The sequence below is a fragment of the Balaenoptera musculus genome, chromosome 15 (assembly GCF_009873245.2).
Source record: "Balaenoptera musculus isolate JJ_BM4_2016_0621 chromosome 15, mBalMus1.pri.v3, whole genome shotgun sequence".
NCBI classification, from domain to species: Eukaryota; Metazoa; Chordata; class Mammalia; order Artiodactyla; family Balaenopteridae; genus Balaenoptera; species Balaenoptera musculus.
Window position 1 is genome coordinate 66,256,835 of NC_045799.1, and position 24,545 is coordinate 66,281,379.

At 37.5% G+C, this 24,545-nt stretch overlaps 1 protein-coding gene across 1 annotated transcript in view; it reads left to right on the forward strand.

Moving 5' to 3' along the window:
• The window catches only part of MOSMO (modulator of smoothened), a 55,685-nt gene extending 38,857 nt beyond the window's left edge, over nt 1–16,828 (forward strand). The window contains exons 2-3 of the mRNA XM_036827166.1: nt 11,228–11,440; nt 16,010–16,828. Coding sequence (XP_036683061.1) covers nt 11,228–11,440; nt 16,010–16,194 — 398 coding nt within the window. The 3' untranslated portion in view covers nt 16,195–16,828. The remainder of the gene's footprint in view (nt 1–11,227; nt 11,441–16,009) is intronic.
• The last annotated feature ends 7,717 nt before the right edge of the window (nt 16,829–24,545 follow it).

A 24,545-nucleotide genomic window follows, 5' to 3' on the forward strand; every position in this document is an offset into this window, starting at 1 on the left:
GAAAAGGGCACTAGGCAGTGTTTCGAATCCACACAAAGAAATAGGGCACAATAAAGGTAACTACAAGGGTGGATATAAAAGTCAGTATATAGATCATCCAAAATGAAAATAAATAAGGAAACACAAACTTTAAATGATACATTAAACAAGATGGACTTAGCTGATATTTATAGGACATTCCATCCAAAAACAGATTACACTTTCTTCTCAAGTGCTAATGGAACATTCTCCAGGATAGATCATATCTTGGGTCACAAATCAAGCCTTGGTAAATTTAAGAAAATTTAAATCATATCAAATGTCTTTTCTGACCACAACGCTATGAGACTAGGTATCAATTACAGGAAAAAAATCTGTAAAAAATACACATGGAGGCTAAACAATACACTACTAAATAACCATGAGATCACTGAAGAAATCAAAGAGGAAATCAAAAAATACCTAGAAACAAATGACAATGAAAACATGACGACCCAAAACCTATGGGATGCAGCAAAAGCAGTTCTAAGAGGGAAGTTTATAGCAATACAATCCTACCTCAAGAAACAAGAAACATCTCAAATAAACAACCTAACCTTACACCTAAAGCAATTAGAGAAAGAAAAACAAAAAAAAAACCCAAAGTTAGCAGAAGGAAAGAAATCATAAAGATCAGATCAGAAATAAATGAAAAAGAAATGAAGGAAACAATAGCAAAGATCAATAAAACTAAAAGCTGGTTCTTTGAGAAGATAAACAAAATTGACAAACCATTAGCCAGACTTATCAAGAAAAAAAGAGAGAAGACTCAAATTAATAGAATTATAAATGAAAAAGGAGAAGTAACAACTGACACTTCAGAAATACAAAGGATCATGAGAGATTACTACAAGCAACTATATGCCAATAAAATGGACAACCTAGAAGAAATGGACAAATTCTTAGAAAAGCACAACCTTCCGAGACTGAACCAGGAAGAAATAGAAAATATAAACAGACCAATCACAAGCACTGAAATTGAAACTGTGATTAAAAATCTTCCAACAAACAAAAGCCCAGGACCAGATGGCTTCACAGGCAAATTCTATCAAACATTTAGAGAAGAGCTAACACCAATCCTTCTCAAACTCTTCCAAAATATAGCAGAGGGAGGAATACCCCCAAACTCATTCTATGAGGCCACCATCACCCTGATACCAAAACCAGACAAAGATGCCACAAAAAAAGAAAACTACAGGCCAATATCACTGATGAACATAGATGCAAAAATCCTCAACAAAATACTAGCAAACAGAATCCAACAGCACATTAAAAGGATCATACACCATGATCAAGTGGGGTTTATCCCAGGAATGCGAGGATTCTTCAATATACGCAAATCAATCAATGTGATAAACCACATTAACAAACTGAAGGAGAAAAACCATATGATAATCTCAATAGATGCAGAGAAAACTTTTGACAAAATTCAACACCCATTTATGATAAAAAACCCTCCAGAAAGTAGGCATAGAGGGAACTTACCTCAACATAATAAAGGCCATATATGACAAACCCACAGCCAATATCGTTCTCTATGGTGAAAAACTGAAATCATGTCCACTAAGATCAGGAGCAAGACAAGGTTGCCCACTCTCACCACTATTATTCAACATAGTTTTGGAAGTTTTAGCCACAGCAATCAGAGAAGAAAAAGAAATAAAAGGAATCCAAATCAGAAAACAAGACGTAAAACTGTCACTGTTTGCAGATGACATGACACTATGCATAGAGAATCCTAAAGATGCTACCAGAAAACTACTAGAGCTAATCAATGAATTTGGTAAAGTAGCAGGATACAAAATGCACAGAAATCTCTTGCATTCCTATACACTAATGATGAAAAATCTGAAAGAGAAATTAAGGAAACACTCCCATTTACCATTGCAACAAAAAGAATAAAATGCCTAGGAATAAACCTACCTAAGGAGACAAAAGAACTGTATGCAGAAAACTATAAGACACTGATGAAAGAAATTAAAGATGATACAAACAGATGGAAAGATATACCATGTTCTTGGATTGGAAGAATCAACATTGTGAAAATGACTATACGACCCAAAGCAATCTACAGATTCAATGCAATCCCTATCAAACTACCAATGGCATTTTTCACAGAACTAGAACAAAAAATTTCACAATTTGTATGGAAACACAAAAGACCCCGAATAGCCAAAGCAATCTTGAGGAAGAAAAACGGAGCTGGAGGAATCAGGCTCCCTGACTTCAGACTATACTACAAAGCAAGTAATCAAGACAGTATGGTACTGGCACAAAAACATATAGATCAGTGGAACAGGATAGAAAGCCCAGAGATAAACCCATGCACATATGGTCACCTTATCTTTGATAAAGGAGGCAAGAATATACAATGGAGAAAAGACAGCCTCTTCAATAAGTGGTGCTGGGAAAACTGGACAGCTACATGTAAAAGAATGAAATTAGAACACTCCCTAACACCATACACAAAAATAAACTCAGAATGGATTAAAGACCTAAATGTAAGGCCAGACACTATAAAACTCTTAGAGGAAAACATAGGCAGAACACTCCATGACATAAATAACAGCAAGATCCTTTTTGACCCACCTCCTAGAGAAATGGAAATGAAAACAAAAATAAACAAATGGGGCCTAATGAAACTTAAAAGCTTTTGCACAGCAAAGGAAACCATAAACAAGACGAAAAGACAACCCTCAGAATGCTAGAAAATATTTGCAAATGAAGCAAGTGGCAAAGGATTAATCTCCAAAATATACAAGCAGCTCATGCAGCTCAGTATCAAAAAAAAACAACCCAATCCAAAAATGGGCAGAAGACCTAAATAGACATTTCTCCAAAGAAGATATACAGATTGTCAGCAAATACATGAAAGGATGCTCAACATCACTAATCATTAGAGAAATGCAAATCAAAACTACAATGAGGTATCACCTCACACTGGTCAGAATGGCCATCATCAAAAAATCTATAAACAATAAATCCTGGAGAGGGTGTGGAGAAAAGGGAAGCCTCTTGCACTGTTGGTGGGAATGTAAATTGATACAGCCACTATGGAGAACAGTATGGAGATTCCTCAAAAAACTAAAAATAGAACTACCATTTGACCCAGCAGTCCCACTACTGGGCATATACACTGAGAAAACCATAATTCAAAAAGAGTCAGGTACCACAATGTTCATTGACGCTCCATTTACAATAGCCAGGACATGGAAGCAACCTAAGTGTCCATCGACAGATGAATGGATAAAGAAGATGTCACACAGATATACAATGGAATATTACTCAGCCATAAAAAGAAACGTAATTGAGTTATTTGTAGTGAGGTAGCTGGACCTAGAGACTGTCATACAGATTGAAGTGAGTCAGAAAGAGGAAAAACAAATACTGTATGCTAACACATATATGTGGAATCTAAAGAAAAAAAAAATTGGTTCTGAAGAACCTAGGGGCAGGACAGGAGTAAAGACACAGACATAGAGAATGGACTTGAGGACACGGGGAGGGGGAAGGGTAAGCTGGGACAAAGTGAGAGAGTGTCATGGACATATATACACTCCCAAATGTAAAATAGATAGCTAGTGGGAAGCAGCCACACAGCACAGGGAGGTCAGCTCGGTGCTTTGTGACCACCTAGAGGGGTGGGATAGGGAGGGTGGGAGGGAGACGCAAGAGGGAGGAGATATGGGGATATATGTATACGTATAGCTGATTCACTTTGTTATACAGCAGAAACTAACACACCATTGTAAAGCAATTATACTCCAATAAAGATGTTTAAAAAAAAAGTCAGTGTAAATATCTTTTTGCTAGTAATTCTTTTCTCTTTAAAGTAAAGCAGTAATTATAAAATTGTGTTGATGGGCTTATAATGTATAAAGATGTAATTTTACAAAAGAAGGGGAGAGAATAGAGGGATATTTGGGGCAAAAATTTTGATACACTGTTGAAATTACGTTGGTAAATCTAAGCTGTTGGGTTTCATTTGAGATAAAATCCACCATTTTAAACTGTACAATTCAGTGATTTTTAGTATATTCACAGTGGTATGTGGCCATTGCCAATATCTAATTCCAGAGTATTTGCATCACCCCAGGAAAAAGAAACCCCAAACTTCCTAATTCCTCCTCCCGCATCCCCTGGCATCCACTAATGTCTCTGTCTCTGTGGATTTACCTATTCTGTATATTTCATATAAATGGAATAATACAGTATGTAGCCTTTTGTGTCTGGCTTTTTTCACTTAACATAGGGTTCATCCATATTGCAGCCTGTATCAGTACTTTAAAAAATTTTTCTGAATAGTATTCTATTGTATGGATTTTGTTTATCGGTTGATGGCCATTTAGGTTGTTTCCCCTTTTCTTGCTATTATGAATAATGCTATGAACATTCATATACAAGTTTTTGTATAAATGTATGTATTCTAACTCCAACTGAGTACACTGCTATACACTTCAATTCTGACACTGGCCACCTAGAGTTATCACAGATCCCACAAATTAAGGGCTCTGTCCTCCACAAGGTTGCCTCTAATTCAGACACTGCCACAAGTTTGGGGGGCGGGGCACTTCTGACCTACTGGCTACAAATTTGGGATTTCCCACCACCCCCTCTAGTTCAATAGAGGGACAGTTATAATGCTTTGATCGGGGCCATGGAAGCATAGAGAAGCAGTCAGCCCAGAATGGGAGCATAAGCTTGTCAAGGAAGACTTCCCAGAAGTGACTTCTAAGCTGTGACTGGAGTTTTGAATCATAGGTAGAAACCAGGAGAAGAAGTTTGGAAGAGTAGTTTAGGCAGAGGGAACGGCATATACGAAGGCCTGGGGTGTGTGTGTGTGTGTTAGAGCTGATTTAAGAGTTAATTTAAGAATTTGAGCATCAAATGTAAAAAAAGAAAAAAAAGCAATATCATCCAGACCTTTGTAGGCCATTTGGACTTAGAGGAGAGAGAGTGTGTAGAAGAAAAACCAGATCCAACAAAGACCCCTAAAGAATGCCAAATTTTAACGCATGGCAGAGAAAAAGGTGTCTGTGAAAAAAGACAGAGAAAGAAAAACTAAAGAGGCATGAGGAAAATAAATAGAACATGGAGTCACCAAAACCAAAGGAAATGTGTTTGAAGAAGCTGTATCAGATGCTGCTAAAATATTAAGGAAAGGACTTAGAAATGCCCATTAGAGTCAGCAGTATGGAATGAGGGAGCCTGGCAAGAGCTGTGTCAGTGGGGTGGTTGGGGTAAAAGCCAAGCTGCAGTAGATTAAAGAGTGAACAAGACTCTGGGAAGTGGGGACAGGGACTCTTGACAGGGTAGGGGACAAAGGTTACTAGGCGGAGCGGACAGAAACACAAACATGTCAATACCAGAAGATGGCTTGACGTGATGGGATAGTTTTGTTTTATGATAAGGGAGACTTAGGGGACTTCTCTGGCAATCCAGTGGTTAAGACTCCACGCATCTAACGCAAGGGGCGCAGGTTCTATCCCTGGTCAGGGAGCTAGGATCCCACACGCCGCGCGGTGCAGCCAAAAAATAAAATAAAATAAAAAATAAACAGTTTAAAAAAAATAGGGAAGACTTAAGCTTATTCAAACAATTTTGCAATCCAGAAGAGAAAGAAAATAATAAGTTGGGCAAGCTCCCAAAGAAAGTGAGAGGGAATGGGATCCAAAACAAAGGGAGAGAGATCAATAGGATGAAAGAACAAGTGTGTGCAGATAAATTCATAAGTTTTGATGGTGGACAGTTGAGGGGTTGCTGTCTGATGGCCTCTATCTTTTCTGAAAAGTAACAGACACAGGCACCTACTTAAGTGATAGGGGTGGTGAATGGTTCTCATATTGAGGGAGAGTGCAGCAGACTTGGAATGGCCACAGTAGAGAATGGGGAAGCGCTGAGTTAGGGAAAGCTAATTAGCTTCTGGGTAGTGGTGATGGTCATGAGATAGAAACTTAGGAATTTCTAGTGGCACGCCTCTGCTCTGAAGTATGATTTTCTTCATCAGCATTCAGCATACTGGAGGTAAGTGCAGGAGGGGCAAAACTTATATTGAATCAGGGTTATGGTTTCTGCCAGGTGGGTGCAGTGAAAGGATAGAAGTTAGGTGGTAATATGATGGATCAAGGGCTCTACGCTGGTTAAGGAAAGAAGTGAAGACAATAGGAAAGTGATGGATGGGGAGAAAATAGCGGCCAGTGTCAGGAAGTGCCAGGGAGGTATAAGAACAGGTGGAAGTAACAGGAATGGACACTGTTACTATAGTGGACACTAGTGACTGGCCTAATAAACCTATTATGTTACTTGGGTTTTCAGACATTGCCTATGTATGGTTCATTAAGTTTCCTTGTTTTACATGTTGACTCTTTTTGGCCAGTTCACTATTTATAAGCACCCTCATCTTAAGGTAGAACCCAGAAATCACAGCTGATAAAAAATAATCATCACTAGCAGTGCTTCTGGAGGAAAAAAATTAAATATGTGAAGTTTTTAAGTTACCTATAGACTATTATTTTCTGTGCTTGTGCTTCTACTCATTTAAAGTATGAGCTGCCAGGGTATGACTTACACCGGAAGGTATGTGTCACTGCCTACATTGGGGCCCCCTACCAGGCCCCTTCTCACCTGCCTCCAGGTTCTCCTAAATTTCCTCAGCCAACCTGTCACTGAAACCTGAAACTCTATAATTCAGTTAAGTTGGAATATTGTCCCTTACTTAACTACAGATGCTCTTAGAGAGGGCAATATGTTAAGCCTTTATCAGTCATTAAGACTTTTGTGGTAACGTGTTTGGTTTGTGTTACCAGTAGGATAGCTTGCCAAGATTAGATTTTTATATCCCCAGGGAGAAAGTAGAGTAAGAGATCCACATCAGTTGTAGGGATTGGGTGGGCCAGTTCACAATACCTACAGCTAACGAAGAGAGCCCCCTGAGAGGAAGAGAACATGAGGAGGAAGAAAACTCAAGGGAGAGAAGGGAGAGGGCAATAGCAAATGTTAACTTCACGATTTTGTTCAAATTCAGCCCTATATTGGAAAACCCTCTCCGTGGTCAGTTTAGTGAGCAGTTACTGCATATGATTTGCTCTGACAGATTGGCGGGAATGTGTGCCTTTCTGCATTACAATTACTGTGTTTCAAATTTTCTGTGACACAGCTTTTACATGTAGTGATGACATGCCTTGTAATCATCCTCATTGTGGCAACAGACATGCTCAGACTGTGTTAAATCATTTCAGCAGTGTCTGGATCTGTAGACGATGGGTGTCAAAAGCCTCTTTAGTTAAGATTCCCCACTTAACAGGGTAAGATTCATTATGACTTCCTTTTCTGTGTTTTGATACACAGGTGAGATACTAAGAGGCATGTGGGATGCTATAGTTCCTAGTTGGTTTTCCTTTTTCCTATTGTGTGCAAGTTTTTATTTGGCTAGACTGGTTACCTAGGAAATAGCTGCAGGGTAAAGATGGATTGGCTATTTGGAAAATGGAATTACAGGCCCCTTCAAGAGGCAAAAGACCTGTTGGATAAAGTAAAAATTAGTGAATGGCTGAATTTATGCTTAATTTAGTGTGCTTCAACAAATCAAACTGAGACAGTTCTATAGGAGAACCTAGTTAATGCAGCATGATTTTTAAATTTAGCTTGTTTTTAATTCATTTAAGTTCACCAAATGTTTATTAATTCCTGCTTTGTGCCCACTGCTGCAGGCCATTCTAAGGGTTTCCAATGAAGCAGAAGGTTCAGTTCCCTCCTGAAAAGCTCATTTTCTGTTTGGGGTTGAAAGAAGTTACCTTAAAATCAAGTGCACGATTATGTGATACAGTCTAAATGTGTTCAGAGAATTTGGAGGATGTAAAGGATCTTGGCTAGTCAATGTGAGTGATAGATTTGAATCTACAGGCAGGAGATAATTCTTTGAGGTAAAAGATGAAATTTAAAGACCTGGTGAAAGTTTGGGTACTAACAGTTACCTGAATTTACAAGATTCAATGGTAGCAGCACAATTACCCTTGCAGATCCCTACACCCAGACAGCTTATGGAAAATATGTAACTCTGATATAAATTATATTGCCGTAGAATCTTAAGAAAATGGATTTTAGCGACAATGTTGACCAACCACTGTTTGCACTAGCCTTTGCATAATTTAAGAAAACTCTATTTTCACTGAAAGTGTGACAGTATTAGTTTTATAATCTCAGACCACTACAAAAATGTGAGCACATAGGAGACACTCAATAAAATATTTATGAATTGATTTTCTTATATACAGTACACCTTCTTGTTAGTTAGCATTAGCTTTCTTTTCTTCCAGAATGTAGTTGTTGAATATTTGGTCTTGATTTGTGGTGATAAGGACTTTCGTAAATACAGACGCATAACTCTTCTTTTACAGCGGAACATCTGTCAGGTTATTTCCATTGATTTGTAGAAAGTATAGGTATAATTTTCATTTTCTTACTTGTTCTCTTTGTATTCACTTGGTGTGGTGTGCCAGCCAGGAGAGGAGGAAAAAGCAATCCTACTCAGAAAGCTTAACAACCTATAGGCACAGGAAGTTAAATTTGAGCCCTCCTTGCCATGTCCATAAATGGAAAGTAAACGAGGCAACATAAGGATACTCAAAAATATTTTGAAGGAGAAATGTTTTAGTTATGGTTTATTGAACCTACAACTTCAAATATTTGCCAGCAAAAAATAATTCTCAAATGTAAATCTCAGGACTTCCCTGGTGGCGCGGTAGTTAAGAATCTGCCTGCCAGTGCAGGGCACACGAGTTCAAGCCCTGGTCCTGGAAGATCCCACATGCCGCGGAGCAACTAAGCTCGTGCGCCACAACTACTGAGCCTGTGCTCTAGAGCCCGCGAGCCACAACTACTGAGCCTGCGCGCCTAGAGCCCGTGCTCCACAACAAGAGAAGCCACCGCAATGAGAAGCCCGCGCACCGCAACAAAGAGTAACCCCGGCTCTCCGCAACTAGAGAAAGCCTGCGTGCAGCAACGAAGACCCAACGCAGCCAAAAATAAATAAATAAATTTATTTAAAAAAAAAAAAAGTAAATCTCAGTCCGCTAGCTATTTATAGAGTTACCAATGAAAGTTTCTTTGTATTTTAAATTTGTGAAGAGAATTGTTACTATAATCAGAACCCATAATATTGAATTTTGCCGGAGGGTCTTTCATTGCCTGTTGTCTATTCTCACAGTACTGATAGCTTTTATAAATGAGATAGTGACTACAGAGGGTAATTTGTTAGAAGATTTTTGCTGAGTGATCAGGAGTGGTTTCCTGTTAGAAGAGCTTGAGCACTGCTGTGAATGCCTTCTTTATTTCCAAAATTACCATAAAATGCCTTATCATAATAAGGCACGCCCTCTCCCTCAAGTTTTCTTTTCAAGGAAACTTTTTAATGTTTCATTTTAAGAGCAATTATGCAACTCCCTGGTACCTACTCACCCCTATTGTCGCCCCTTTTCTGGTTTCAAGCAATTACCGTGATACTAAAAGTGTTAGTGACTGTCAGAAACTTTGAACTGATTTACTTCTCTGGCCTGTGGCATCACTCCACTCCAAACAGCAGCTAGGAGGAGGGGTAGTGTGGCATTACTTACTGTGACAGTTTGCTCACTTTCTATCCCTCTCCCGCCCCTCATCGGCCTCCATCTTGCTGGCGATGGTCCTGTAATTATAATGCTGTTTGCACCTATGCGGAGATCACAAGAAGGGCCTAATTATTAGATGATTTGAGAGAAAAAGGTACAACTTGTTTGCGTTATCGTCTTCCACTCTTTTGAAAAGTTATAGTCAGAGTTAGCATTAGAGGAAAAAAGACCACAACTCAATTCTGAGAGCAGAACTGATTTTTCTCTTCATTTTCTTTGAACACATTGCTTATTTCTACAAATGTATGAATGGCAAAGGCATGTTGCAGGAAAGCCTCCTCCCTCCAACAGCCGCACCTACCCACATATACATCTGTATGTACAGGTCCAGCCCTGGTCTGTCTTCTCCCACCAAGGGCAGCTTCCCAAAATGCCTCTGGGAGTTTTACTGACTGTCCTCAAAAAAGGCACTTGTTCATGGCAGGTGCTATGATTTTGAGGTTAATGTCTTTTTGTTGTAGTTGTTGTTGTTCATAATGAGAAAATAAGACCAATAAAAGATGCAGAAATCTGTTGTTTTCAGTGGCTCCAGAAATTTCTTTTCTTGTATTTTTGGCAACTGTTTTCCCATTTGCAGTTGCCTTTAAAGGGGGAAGCAAGCAACTTTTACTCAAAAGTAACATTTTAATTGTTCTTCATACTGGGGAAAAGGATAAAATAACAATTCTTTCATCTTCCTTATCTAGGTTTCTGTAAATTAATTCACCCCAAATTTGATAGAGAGGTTCCTTGGGTTTGACATGAGAACATGTTTGTTTAAAAATAGCACTTGATGTTTTACAAAAACCACTTTCATTTATTTAAATGGAAGAGGGGGCACTTTAAAAATTAGCACCGATGCCTTTATGCTTTTCTGCTGAAGCATACTAGTAATGATTTGGCACTGTGAGCATTTGTACATCGTACAGAAATTGTTGAACTTACCAAATGGGGTGAACCTACTAGTTTTTCCAGCATTTTCTTGAATTTAGTGGAAAAGTACTTATATTGTAATTTTCTTAGACCTTTTAAGTTTAATAAAATAATATTAGTTCCAGTGTTTAATCCATTATTTAATTTTATTTATGTATTACACTTAGACATATTTCAAGTTTGCCTTCAAATTTTTAAAACGTGTGTTTCTCCTCAGCCAAAATAACATCATATACATTTGAGTCTTGGATCTGGGAATAGAAAAGTTCCAATTCTTTTTGCTAGTATGGTAATCTCAGCAAGAGCAGGAACCTCATTTCTCTTGTTCACTGTTATTTTCCTGGAGCCTAGAACAGTGCCAGACACAAGTACCCAGAAAAGTATTTAATAAATGACTGAATGAATTGCCTTCTATGACTTGTGAGGTTTTTTTTTTTTTTTTAAGTTCACTTTGTACCTTAAACAAAGTATTACTACATAGTGGACTACAGCAGGATGCTGAAGAATAGGACTCAGTGGAATTCAGTGCTTGAATGACCCACTCAGAGAGAAAAGGACTAAAGGGGTGTTGGTAGGGACAATTCCCTGGGTGTGCCAAACCCACTAAAATACTCCCACGTTTTGCATCTCTCCAGGAGCACTCACTGTGGGCCTTGTGCGACAGTGTCAAACAATCCATGGACGAGACCGGACATGCATCCCACCTCGGCTTCCCCCAGAGTGGGTCACCACACTGTTTTTTATCATCATGGGAATCATTTCATTGACTGTCACATGTGGTTTGCTGGTGGCTTCCCACTGGCGAAGAGAAGCCACAAAATATGCTCGATGGATAGCATTCACTGGAAGTAAGTAACCTGTGCTAACTAAATTTGTCTAGAAGGCCCTCACCCTGGAATCAAGACTCAGTAATAAGGACTCTCTAATCATCAAAGGGCACCACTTGCATACGGCCATCAGATAGACTCTACGCGGTCCCATCAGCTCTTCAGAATTCTCACCATAAGACCAGGACATCCAAACCTTAATTGCTTTGTATAACGTGCTATTTTAATGAATTTTATTTTTGCTCACATTGTGACATAAGTGTTCCAGGTCTGTGACTCAGAGCTACCACTAACCTGAGTCTTCCTCTTCTTAAAGGTATTGGTATCTTCTGTCAAATAAAGATAAATCTAGAAGAAAATATACAGAAATACAAATTAGTTTAAGGTGGTGATTTGCTTTTTAATATCATTGATTTGAGTTTCTACCGTAAGTTGTGGTGTGACCATTGAAAAATCAACACATTTGGTTATTTAATAATCGTTTCTCAACATTTCTTATGCCATTTAAGCTATGCCCAAGGGTGTGATAATATTTATATATTACACATTCTCTTGTACTTTGCAAAACTGGTTTAATTTCAGAACACAACGCAGGCTTTTCCCAAGCTAAAAGCAAAAAAAAATGCTCAAAGGAAAGATTTCTGTAATTCTGCTTGCTTCTTTCTAAAGCAGGTTTGTCCCCCAGGGAACATTTGTCAAAGTCTGGAAACATTTTTGATTGTCACAACTAAGGGGATGCTCCTGGCGTGTAGTGAGTGGAGTCCAGGGATGCTGCCAAACAGCGTGCAAATGCACAGAACAGCCTCCACAACAAAGACTCATCTGGCCCCAAGTGGCAGTAGGGCCCTGTTGAGAAACCCTGCTCTAAAGAACAGGATAACTATCCCTGTGCCAAATACTATGGGATTTAACTTCTAATTCAGTGTCTTCTAATCATCTCAGGTTTTCTTAAGTTTTCAAAAAATGAATATTATAACACAGCTTACTTTCACCTGTTATTGTCGTGTAGAACTTATATCACGGGCTAAGGCATAATCCCATGTATCCCTATTAATGTTAAAACTCAGTTTATTCTTAAAGATCATAGGATAGGGATATTAGTTCATGAGTCTCTGTTTCTCCCTATCTCTCTGTGAAACTCTCTTTAGAGAATGTATATGTTTCTGGATCTGTTGTTTTATTTTTGTCTCTATTTCTCCCTTAACTTTAAAATTTAGATCAAGTTGCAGTTGACATAAAAAGGCTTCTCCGTCCTTGTTAAGAAATGTGAAACAAGTTGATCTTTTTTGAGGTCTAACAGACCTCCTGAGACAGTTCTTTTCTAAATAGTAGGGTCTAGAGGCAGCTATAGAGACAGTGCTACTAAATTAAAGGGTATTGATGAGGAATTTAAAGAGAATCTTTACTCACAGATACAGTTACTTATCCACTCTTTAGAATTCACTCTTTAGGAGTAAAATAAAATCAAAGAAGAAGGATTTAGTTTCTGGATTTAGTTGAAATTTGGGAGTGCATGTGCTCTGAATACCAAAAATCTGAAATATTATTTAGCAAAGTAATATGAGTCAGAGAAAAGCATTAAGGTGCTCACATGAGCCATTGGTTCTTATGACCCAATAAAGGGAAAGAACTTGATTATCTTGTTTTTCATTTCTCTTCAAGAGAAAATATTTAAGTACATATTTAATATATAGCTACCTTGAAATGCAGAATGTTTTTCCTTTATTTTCCATTTTAAATAATTTAACTTTTTAAAATAATATGTGCATGATACATAATTCAAAGCCTATGAAAGGGTCACCAAGTGAAAAGTAAGTCTCATTTGTGGCCCTGTCTCCCAGTCGTCCGATACTCCTTTCCTGGAAGCAACCATTCTCACCAGTTTCTGGGGTTTCCTACCAGTGGTGTTCTGTGCATAGAAACATATATGTATATGTGTGAGTGTCCTATAAATACATATTTATTCTATTTATACTATTCTGTACCTTGGTTTTTTCGTTCAACAATATATCTTGGTGTTGATGTCATCTAAGGAAGCATAGAGCTGCATTCCCAGAGCTAGTTTACTGGGGTGGTAGTCATAAGAGGGATTGGGCTCCCCCTAGTGTTTCCATTCAGCCTTTGAAAATGTACTTCATCTCTATTTTATGCACTTCTATTCCAGTTAAGCTATAGTTTGGTAAGAATATAAGCTAATATTTTCTGATGGATTTACACAGTGGAAATGCTCAAAGGAGAGCCACACATGAGGGGGCTCACCTATGGGGGCAAGGGTGACAAAGCTGTGCCTTTTTCTTCAAGTCTGACTCTTGCCCTTGCTTTTGCCACCCTAATTTACTTGTCTACCAGTACACCTGATTGACTTTCACCACCAAGAAATCTATGCTATACAGGATATGAAGTTATGTCTTTACAGACTTATTTATTTAGGACCCAGAACTTAATTGTCAAAAGTTGATATGTATTTTCACCAATAACAGTATTTTAAGATCTATAGTAACTTCACAGGTCTCAATAGCTAAAAAAAAACACAAAAAACAGGAAAACAAAAACAAAAAAACCTCACCCACCAACATTAAATCTCCCCAGGATAGAGAACTAGATTCCTTGGATTAAAAACAAATATTGGATAGAATTAGAAGTTCATTGCTTCCTTAAAATTTGATTAAGCTTTTCCTAACCAATTTGGAAAATATTTAACACTTGTAAAATATTAAACCCTGCTTTAAATATAGTCATTAAATGATTACTCCATTATAAAAGATAGATTTTTATTTTACAGTAGAAAATAGGAAAGGATAGGAATTAAGTTGGCACATCAATTAACAGAATGAACAACAGTAATATCTGCATATCTTTTAAGGACTTCTAAATTATTTTAGTGTTTCTTGAGGTTAGAGATTAATCCACATTAAAGAACAAATTGTTTTTAAGACAATAATGTTTTCCCATTGTTTTTATTAGATTGTCTATAGCTATTTAGATTGTGGTTTCATTTTGCTTACCAAACCATATTAAGGCATAAGAACCATTAGAGATTGGTGACAGATACCACAGATCAGGGGGCACTGGCAGCAGTAATAAAGTTATTTATTGCTAACTATACAACAGAAAGGCCAAAATATGTAATACTGAATACGTGAATTTTTCATTTGTTCTGTAGTAGGTATCCAAAAGAATCTAAATCTGCTTATGTAACATTATTTGGTGTGGTCATATGCCCAAAATGAAACAGATTCTATGTCTGCTTAATATAAAATAATCCACCTAAATGGTGCAAAGCAAACGAGAGTGCTGGTGTGTTTCTTAAGCTAGTGTATTACTTAAGAAAATGTTACTTTTTACAGCTTTTCTGGAGCTTCCTTCCAGGAAATATTCCTAACTGGCTTTTTCAGGACTCTCCTATTAAATTTTGTAGATTGAGTAACACAAAAATAATTTAGGACAAGTGTCAGCTGGTATATTTATCCAGGACTCTGTCAGTATTGCTAGGGATTGGTTTAACTGAGAAAAGTTTTCTCATTCAGTTAATATTGGGAATGACTATAGAATGACATTACACTGAAGAAATGTTTCTGCCTTCAAAGAAATTTGAAAGACTATGAACATTTGACCAACATGCTTTCAAAAAGCATAAAATATTTTCTTGGAAACGCCAGCCTATCTGTAGGTAATTTGTGTTCCCTAAGAAGAGTGTTTCTTTGGTGGCACAGGGGAGCACATGGTTTCCTAAAACAGCCAACTGTGGAATTACTTCTGCCCAGACACTGGGTTTTCTGATATCTTTCTAGAAGCATTTTAGCAAATAATATATTTCATTGTGTTTGCATACAAAACTCAAAAGATTTCCCCACTCTCCCCCACTTTAAACTCTGTAGTCAGAAACCTGGGAGATTTTTTTTTTTTTTTGGAACGTTGTCCATGATGAGAGATAACCAATTTGACAATTTGCTCCTCATCCCAGAAGTCCGTGGTTCTTTCCACTAGCTGATTTTAAATCAGAGTAAGATAAATAGTATTTATATTTGTATGCACCTTTTCTCAATTCCTTATAGCTAGTACCAACTGAGAGAGCAGAGAATTGGCAAAATAATGCTAGGCTAATAATAATATACAGCATTTATTCAGCACTTACTATCAGCCTGTCACTGTGCGAAGGACTTGACATTGTTTTGTTTATCCTTGTACTATATACTTACCCATTTTCAGAATTTCAGAAGCCTAAGATTACACCATTAGTAAGTAGTAGAGCCAGAACTTAGCCCCTGTCTGACACTAGCCAGAGCCCTTAGTCACTACTTTAAATGGTCAGGAATTGTATATACGAGTACTTAGTAGGTTTGGAGGCCTTCCTTAATGCTGATGTTCAAAACTATGTAAAAGGCTAAGCTAACTTTTACTGTATTTAATTGTTAGGCTTTGGGGATCTGTAGTATACACAAATCTTTTGATAAGTGACCCATGTTGTAACAGATTTGACCATGTCATCAATCCACAACCCTTCTTATAAACTTCCTTTGTGCCAAATTTTCATTGTTTTCTTAATCACCAAACCATGTTACTAATGTTGTGTTCTGGTTTGTTTTACAGTGATCCTTTTCTGTATGGCTGCCCTAATATTTCCAATAGGATTTTACATCAATGAAGTCGGAGGTCAACCATATAAATTACCCAACAACACAGTAGTTGGGTCATCATATGTACTTTTTGTCTTATCAATTTTCTTTACAATAGTAGGACTTCTATTTGCCGGCAAAGTTTGTTTACCAGGCTGATGAATGTCTGAATTGCTTGACTCTTACTATTTTTAATTTTATTTTATTTTTTTATTTTTGGAGGGTGGGGAGGACAAAGGCAAGGCATCTGAGTAGTCCTCGCATAGGAAGATGCTTAGATGAAACTGATGCTGAAAAGAAAAAAAAATGCTTTGATTTGTTCTCACTATGCACTTTGGATTTAAAAACAAAAAATAAGGAGAGCCTTTTCCATAACCAAATACAGACAATATTGACTAAATCTCCTGAGCATATTCAGGCAGTCAGGTCTGCACTGTGATAGCAACCTAGTGAAGGAGAATGCTTTATACTGAAAAGCATGTGGCCCTTTGTGACTCTGTTGTTCCATTTTTAATGTCTAATGATTCATTTGAGGGAGGAAAAAATAAGTCTAAGTATTTATGAATCATGGCGGACCAGAGGGATGCAAGAGAAGTTCATGTGGGGCTGGCCTCACCTCCTAAGAAATTAGAGTTCACAGCTTCCTTGTAATGGTATGAGCCTTTGGCACCAGAATGGATTGCCATTGCATTACCGCACCAAGAAGCCAATAGATCAAAACTCGTTTGCTAAAATGTATGTAAAAATTCTGAAATTCCCTATTCTCTGTGTACAAAAAAAAAAAAAAAAAAAATCAAACACTAAGAAACATGTCGTTGGGGGGCGGGGGGTTGGGTGGGGGAAATTTTCCTTATATTTATATAAATATATATATAATATATATATTTTGCTGATGCAGTATACAGTGTGTATATATGTGTGTGTGTGTATGTGTGTGTGTAAATTTATATACACACACATGCAAACAGTTCCTGGAAGAGAACTCTGAATGCTTTGCTAGCAAAACACTGTGGTGTGCAAACCTAGAACTCAATAGAAAAAAAGCCATTTATCTGAAGGCTGCATAGTGGAGAGAGTCTTCAGTTTACCTCATTCTTTGTAGCAGCCCTTGATTTTAACAGGTTTTTGTAATAGGTACAAATAATCCCATACCTTTCTAGGTGCAATTTTAAGTTAAGCTAAAATTCTTTGTAGGGTTAATTTATTTGTTTATGATAGTAGAAGGTAAGATCATGTCAAACCTTATAATTTGGGGAATCTGACACTATTTAAATTATTGGCAACTGTTGTCTGTTGTACAGAGGTTCTCTTTTTCTACTGGCTCGTTCTGTTACATTAATAAAGCATTTTATATGTTTAAGCACACAACTTTACATAAATACAAAATTCACTAGTAATATCAATTTACAATATTTTGGCTATTTATAACACTAACTTCACTCTGCCATAAAAATTAAATTTATGTTTCTTTCCATCTAAGCATTATTAATAATCTCCTTTACCAAAAACCCGAGCAATACAGTATTTTCTTTAAATGCTATATGCCTTTGTTTGCTAAAAGCTAACATTTTTGCATTTACTTTAAAGGGCTGTACTAAACCCACAGCTTTACATTTCTTCCAGAAAGAAGCATTGCAGCTAACCCTTGAGCCCACAGATAGTTTTAAAATATAGTATTTCTCTTCTCCACATCTCCATGTCTTCATGTCAATGCTTAGTTGTTTTTCCAGGTGAACACAATAGATAATCACCTGTTTGAAATGTGGGGCAGGAGGGTTTTTCATGGCAATGGAGTCTTTCATGGCAACGGCAACCGAAACGTCCCTATCAGAAGAGTTAGGGTCCCTTGTTTCACACAAACTGAAATGAATGCACTGTTGTTGTTTTTTAAATGATTACTTCATTTAAGGGGCTGCCTCCTCAGATATTCAAGGTATGAAATGGAGGAGCCTGATGTGTTTCACACTGGCTTGTTTAACATTCACATATCTTACTGCTAATTCAGCAGTATTTTATTGTGGAAGAAAACCCCAGTGTTTCAGCTCACTCAGGAGTCAGGTAAGAGGTAGACCACCACTGGGGTGAGTTCCTTGAGTGTGCTGGGGGCATGTCACACATTTCCTTCCCAGAGTCCAAAGAAACCTCTAGGAAATGCCTGAGGGAGATTAATTTTCCCCAAGTATTATGATGTCTGGTCAGTTCTAAGAATACCACTGGACATGTGCTATGGACATTTGGGATGGCAGTTCCCATTGCGATCTGATTGGACCTCAGTCAAATGGATCACTTTGAAGGAAAGCTTCGGTTGTCACCATTATACCACTGAAATAAAGGGTTAGCAAAGTATGGTTCAAATTAACTTATGATATGACCAAGAGCTTTTCTCTTCCAAAAGATGAATTTTATTGTAAATAGTTTCTCAAAATATTTTTAACTGGATCATGAGCATGGGGAGAGAAAGTTTCTCAGCTGCTAAGAATTTCCCCACCGTTTACGTCTTTCACTTACAGTGGTATTGCATATAAGATTGCAGAATTTACGGTTTTATTTGTATCTATTACACAAACCATTAAATTGTCTTTAATTTCATCATTGTCTTGGAGGTCCAGTGCACAAAGGGCTGATAGGGGAAAGCTCCCTCTAACCAGTCAGCACTCTAACCCAGGATTAAAACCATCCCATCAAGTAGTATGTGAAGTCAGATCTTTGTACTCTTCCAGACCAAACATTGAAATGGACTCATTCAGATAAAATTCTATAAATCCTGTAAGTGAAAAGATAGACAACTGTCAGCAGTTGCTTTTAAAAAGGTCACTATAATAAGTACTATATAGTACAGTATTAATTTATAGCAGGAAATCATATCTTGTAAACTGTATATAAAACACTGTTAAATGGTGCAATCATTTGTCAAATTTTTGTCTGTTACATTGTTTTTAGAGTGTGTGCATTCTTCTCATACCTAAGAATATCACTGTAAAATCTGCTGAAAAATATTTATAGGTTTTATTTGCACAAGACTTAATTAGTTTGAAAGTTTTGGAAGCTCCTATTGAACATGCCTAAACATCTGTAAACATGAAAAATCTTCAATTCATTAAAAGCAAACATTTCAGTATGATTCTTTCCAAAGGTAATCCATGTTCTATGTTGTTAATGTGTGTATGTAATTTTTCTGACTCTTCTACTTCTTATAAGCCTATTTTCCGTTTCATTCGTTTTGTTTTTGAAGGACGGCTCTTTTTTTTTTTCTTCTTAATGTTCTAGATGACCAAAACACTTCATTGGTTTTTACCCTTTTGCCTAAATCTTTGATATCCCCACTTGATGTTCTGTGAATTCACTGTTTAATCTCTTAAGTAAAACAATGAACAGTCCTGGTGACATACAACCTATTGATTTAGAGGAAAGACCCTGAAAAAGTATTGGAAACTAACTTTGAATATACTACTCTTAGCTATTATTTTGCATCGTGGGCTTCATGGGAGGAACATGTTGCATTTATTTTGTCTTTATTAAAAGACTAGTATCCACAGTTACTCTGTAGTAACTGTTTTATCAACCCACTTTGATCTTCTTTAAAATATTAAATTTACATTCACGATTCAAAGCAGTAAGCTGTCTTTCAGAACTAATTTTTGAAGGATAAAAATATATGAAGGAAAAAAGTGACCTGTGTAGGTTGGCTTCCCTACATAGGACTTATTAGTTATATCACCTCAAGAGATTTTAAAGTTTGTCATCAAGGCCTGTATATTACCCCAAACTTTATTAAGAATTGTTTTCTAATTGGTTATGACATTTTTCGATTAATAGTTTCAAAACAAATTGTTAATACAAACTGTATAAAATGAACATAATTTTCTTCACTTGTATTTTTGTTATTGAGCAAGTTTATCAAAATAAATTGTCTACTAAAGAAACTAAAAAGGCTTCTATTACTTTGAAATAAGCTTTGAATTTAAAAATTTATTTCAGAAATGAATTTCTTGTAGAGGTTTCACATATTCACACAGTGACACTTCCATGCCTCTTGGTTTAGTTTTGTTGTTAGCATTGTGCCAGGGGAATGTCTCCCCTCTCTTCTTCCACTCTCACTCCTAGCTCCCCCTTCAGGGGGAGTTGCTATTAATGTTCCAGAACATGGATTAGGCTATGTTTACCAATAAGAAGAGGCACTCAGCAATAAAAGACCACACACATGTGGCACTCTCTTCTACATCATGTTTCCATGGACTAGGAGAGAGATACTGAGCCAAGGCTCTCCTTTTTCTTTCCTTTTTTCCTTGCACATCGACCTAAGCCCTTTCATCTTTGCTTCATTCTTCTGTTTGTACTTTATTTCAGGCCAAAGTCCTCTTAGCTTGTAAGATTTTAAAATTTGGGTTGAAGGAGCAATATAGAACCCTTTGGTCTCTAGACTTATCTGTGTGCTCCATCACAGCTTTACTGTAACTCTCTCTAGGAGTATCAGGAGTGACCTAGCCTAATAATAACTAGTAATCAAATGAAACACTATATTTACCCGTTGCTGCTGTCTCTCCTTTATATGGCCTCTGCAGGAGCCTCATGCAGAGTCGGGAGTTTAAGACAAGGTAGGATTTGGGTGTTCTTGGCTTCTGGACCTTAACGTCATCTTCTTAGGGTGACCAACCATCCTGGTTTGCCTGAGACAGGGCTTTTCTGGGACATGAGACTTTCAGTGCTATAATTGAGAAAGTTCCAGGCAAACAGGGATGAGTTGGTCACCCTACCTTTCCCCATTCAAATCTTACCCTGATTTATGACACGGATTAGAGGTATTTGAAGAGTTCTTTTCTATAAACATTAATGAATAGGTCAACTGGAAATTGTAATGGTTGACTAAATACTGAACTTCTAAGAGAGGGGAAGGAAACACTTTTCTTCTCTTTGGTAATACTGTAGGAAAAGGCAACAGACTGTCTTTAAAAACAATAACACGGGTGAAAAAATTATTTTGAGTTACTCTTCCATCAACTCTCTTCTAACCACTGTATGAGAAGATTATAGGAAAAACACCAAGACTAGTGGACTGTGGGTTCCTTTTATGCAAAGTCAACTCTTCTGGGTCACAGTTACCCAGCAACAAAATAAAAGTAGTTATTTATAAATTGTATTAAAGATAGAAAGCATAATGCTGTATTATTTTTTTAGAATTTTGGTTCTTTTCCCAGCAGGGAAAAAAAAATGCTGGGATGTATTTTGAAGCACATTCAAGGTTTCTACAAAGAAGCCCCAGTTCCAAAGACTAAGACCACCCAAGATTAAATTTCAAGAAGAAATTTTTCATGAGACTTGTAACATTTCAGAGCTGGGTGAAATCTAAAAGCATGTTCAGTGTTTCCATTTTCCAGATGAAGAAATCAAGGACTCAAAGGCTTATTGACTTTCCCAGAGTCACATAACTAGGTCTCAGAACACTCAATGTAGAAAAGAATGTCTTTGACAAATAGGCCTTGGACAGTTTTTGGCCTAGGACAGTTCTTCAAAGTCTATAGCCACTTAAACGAATCTTTCTTCAACTAATCTCCACCTACTTCAATTCATCCAGATCATTTCTGCCAAAATAATCTTAACACAAAAGAAACTTTTCACTTGTTTATTCGAGTTCCTGTCACGTCAGCAGTCTACAGAATGAAATCCAAACTTCTTTAGCATAATACTGAAAACCCTTGATGAGCTGGCTTCAAGCTGTCTCCTCAGCCTCATTTCCCATCATTCTCTCTTTTCGCTTTTTACTGATAAACCAGCCTATTCGCCATTCTTTTACTACACCTTGCTCTCTGTCTTAGCTGTGCCTGTATGACCTCCCCCTTGCAGTTTCTTTAATCCCTCCTATATTTGAAATAATCTAATTTTTTGTGCTTTGTTTCTCTTTTGCTTGTACCTCTGTAACAGAACTTACTAGAGGGGAATCGACTGCCTGGATACAAGTCTCAGTTCCACAATAAATCACTTAATAAATCACTTAACCTCTGTGCACCTTGGTTTTCTCATCTGTAGACCGGGCCTGATAGTACCTACCTTATAGGGTTATTGTTGGTTTAAATGAGATAAAGTGTGGAAAGTTCTTGGTACATAGTAAGCCTTCAAGTGTTAGCTGCTGATGTTATTAAATACTTCTCTATAACTAGATCATAAACTCTTGAACTCAAGGAATGTGGCTTTCTCGTAGTCCAGAGACCTGACACAGTGCTTTACACATGAATTATCATGATTAAATTTGGGGCTAGGTTATAAAGGAAAATTATGAAACTATATTTCCTGGAGATGCGAAAGGCCCAGTCACCTGTCTTCCAGGATTGTTTCAGTGAAATTTTTCCTCAAAGCAGAAGCTTGCATAGATCATCAGCCTTTATAAGTAAGTGTGGTTATTTTACTGGTAAGTATTTGACTGTATAATATGCCAGTCTTGCTGACCTCCTTAGGATTTCTCTGGACTCAAGACCCTTTACTACTAAATTCACAGTGCTCTAATATTGATACTTATACAGAGGACCAGGATGATGCAAGTACCGTGTCGATCCTGAAGAGAACTCTCTGGAGGTTTCTTCAAGCTTGTGGGTTCTCCGTTCTCTTGAAGCCGTCCATACATTTGGTATGTTTTGCAGAGACTTGGTTCTGCCAAGATGGTTTTAATTATTTCTGCTAAAAGGAACAGACTCAAGGATTTGATCTCATTTTAGATGTGGTTATCCCCAACTGGCCATCTTACGGCACATTTTAGTAGATACTTTCAATGTGTTTGGTCACCATTAAATCAATCTCTATTTATTATCTGTTGGGGCAAGTCAGTAAAATAAATACCGTGTCCTGACTCTGGCACTCTTTTCATGTTGTTTAAATACTTAATTTAGTTGTATAAGACAATTCAAGTATTTTCTTTAATAAAAAAATAAATAAATAAATAAAAATAAAAAATAAAAACCCTTTCTTTTACATTGCTTTGTTTTCTATGGCAAAATACAAATGCAGTTGAAGAACCACCAAAAAAAAAACCCCTTCCACTCTCCACTCTAGGGGAAAAAAAATAATCCACATATCTAAGAAAGTTTTTTACTACCTCATCTTCTACATATTTTGCTAATTAATTAGTGAGAGCAAAATGGACTTGTGTGTTGCAGTCCCACTCACACACACACCACTCAAATACTTTACCTCATTTCTGCTTTCTGGGTCATTGGTAACTTTTTTTTTTTTGTCTGTGCTGGGGGCCTTCTCTATTTGCGGCGAGCGGGGGCTACTCTTCGTTGAGGTGCGCTGGCTTCTCATTGCGGTGGCTTCTCTTGTTGCGGAGCACGGGCTCTAGGCGTGCGGCCTTCAGTAGTTGCGGCTCACAGGCTCAGTAGTTGTGGCGCACGGGCTTAGTTGCTCCGTGACACATGGGATCTTCCTGGCCCAGGGATCAAACCTGTGTCCCCTGCATTGGCAGGTGGATTCTTAACCACTGTGCCACCAGGGAAGTCCCAGTAACTTTTTCTCTTGTCCTAAGTGCTACTATGGAGAAGGAAGTTAACATGACCCTAAACTGGGACAAAAGAATTTTTTTTTTACAGTAACACCTGTCTGTAAATTTTTTTTAATGAATATAGGAAATTAAAAGTTCCCTCCCACACAATCCACCTTCCAGAGAGTACCACTGTTGACAGTTTATTAGGTATTCTTTCAGACATTTTGCTTTCTTTACAGTGTGTGTGTGTGTGTGTGTGTGTGTATGGTGTGTTTATATGTGTGTGTGTGTGAGATGGGTGTGTCCTGTTCAATTGTTTTAACAAAAGCAAGATCATATTATACATAACTACCACTACTTTCTTTTTTAACTTAATTTAGGATGAATATCTTTCAGTGTCAGTAAATATAGATCTTCCTCATTTTTTTTTTTTTTTTTTTTTATAGGAAATCACCTCCAAGTTTATGTAAATCTTTCAAATTCCTAGTACATTTATTTTTATTTATTTATTTATTTATGGCTGTGTTGGGTCTTCGTTTCTGTGCGAGGGCTTTCTCCAGTTGTGGCAAGCGGGGGCCACTCTTCATCGAGGTGCGCGGGCCTCTCACTATCACGGCCTCTCTTGTTGCGGAGCACAGGCTCCAGACGCGCAGGCTCAGTAATTGTGGCTCACGGGCCTAGCTGCTCCGTGGCATGTGGGATCTTCCCAGACCAGGGCTCGAACCCGTGTCCCCTGCATTGGCAGGCAGATTCTCAACCACTGCGCCACCAGGGAAGCCCCTTCCTCATTTTTAATGGCTGTATAGTATAGATAGATACCTTTATTACACACTGTAGAGATATAGATATATTTCTCTTCCCCTGTTGTTGTACATTTGTTTCCAAGTCTTTGCTATTACAAATAATGCTGCTCTGAACTTAGCCCTTAGATGACAGAAAATTCCCAAGTATCATAATAATCTGACATTCTAACTGAAGCATATCAACTACTCTATTAAGGCAATTCATATTTTTTGAAAAACTGTGGTTAAAAAATAGT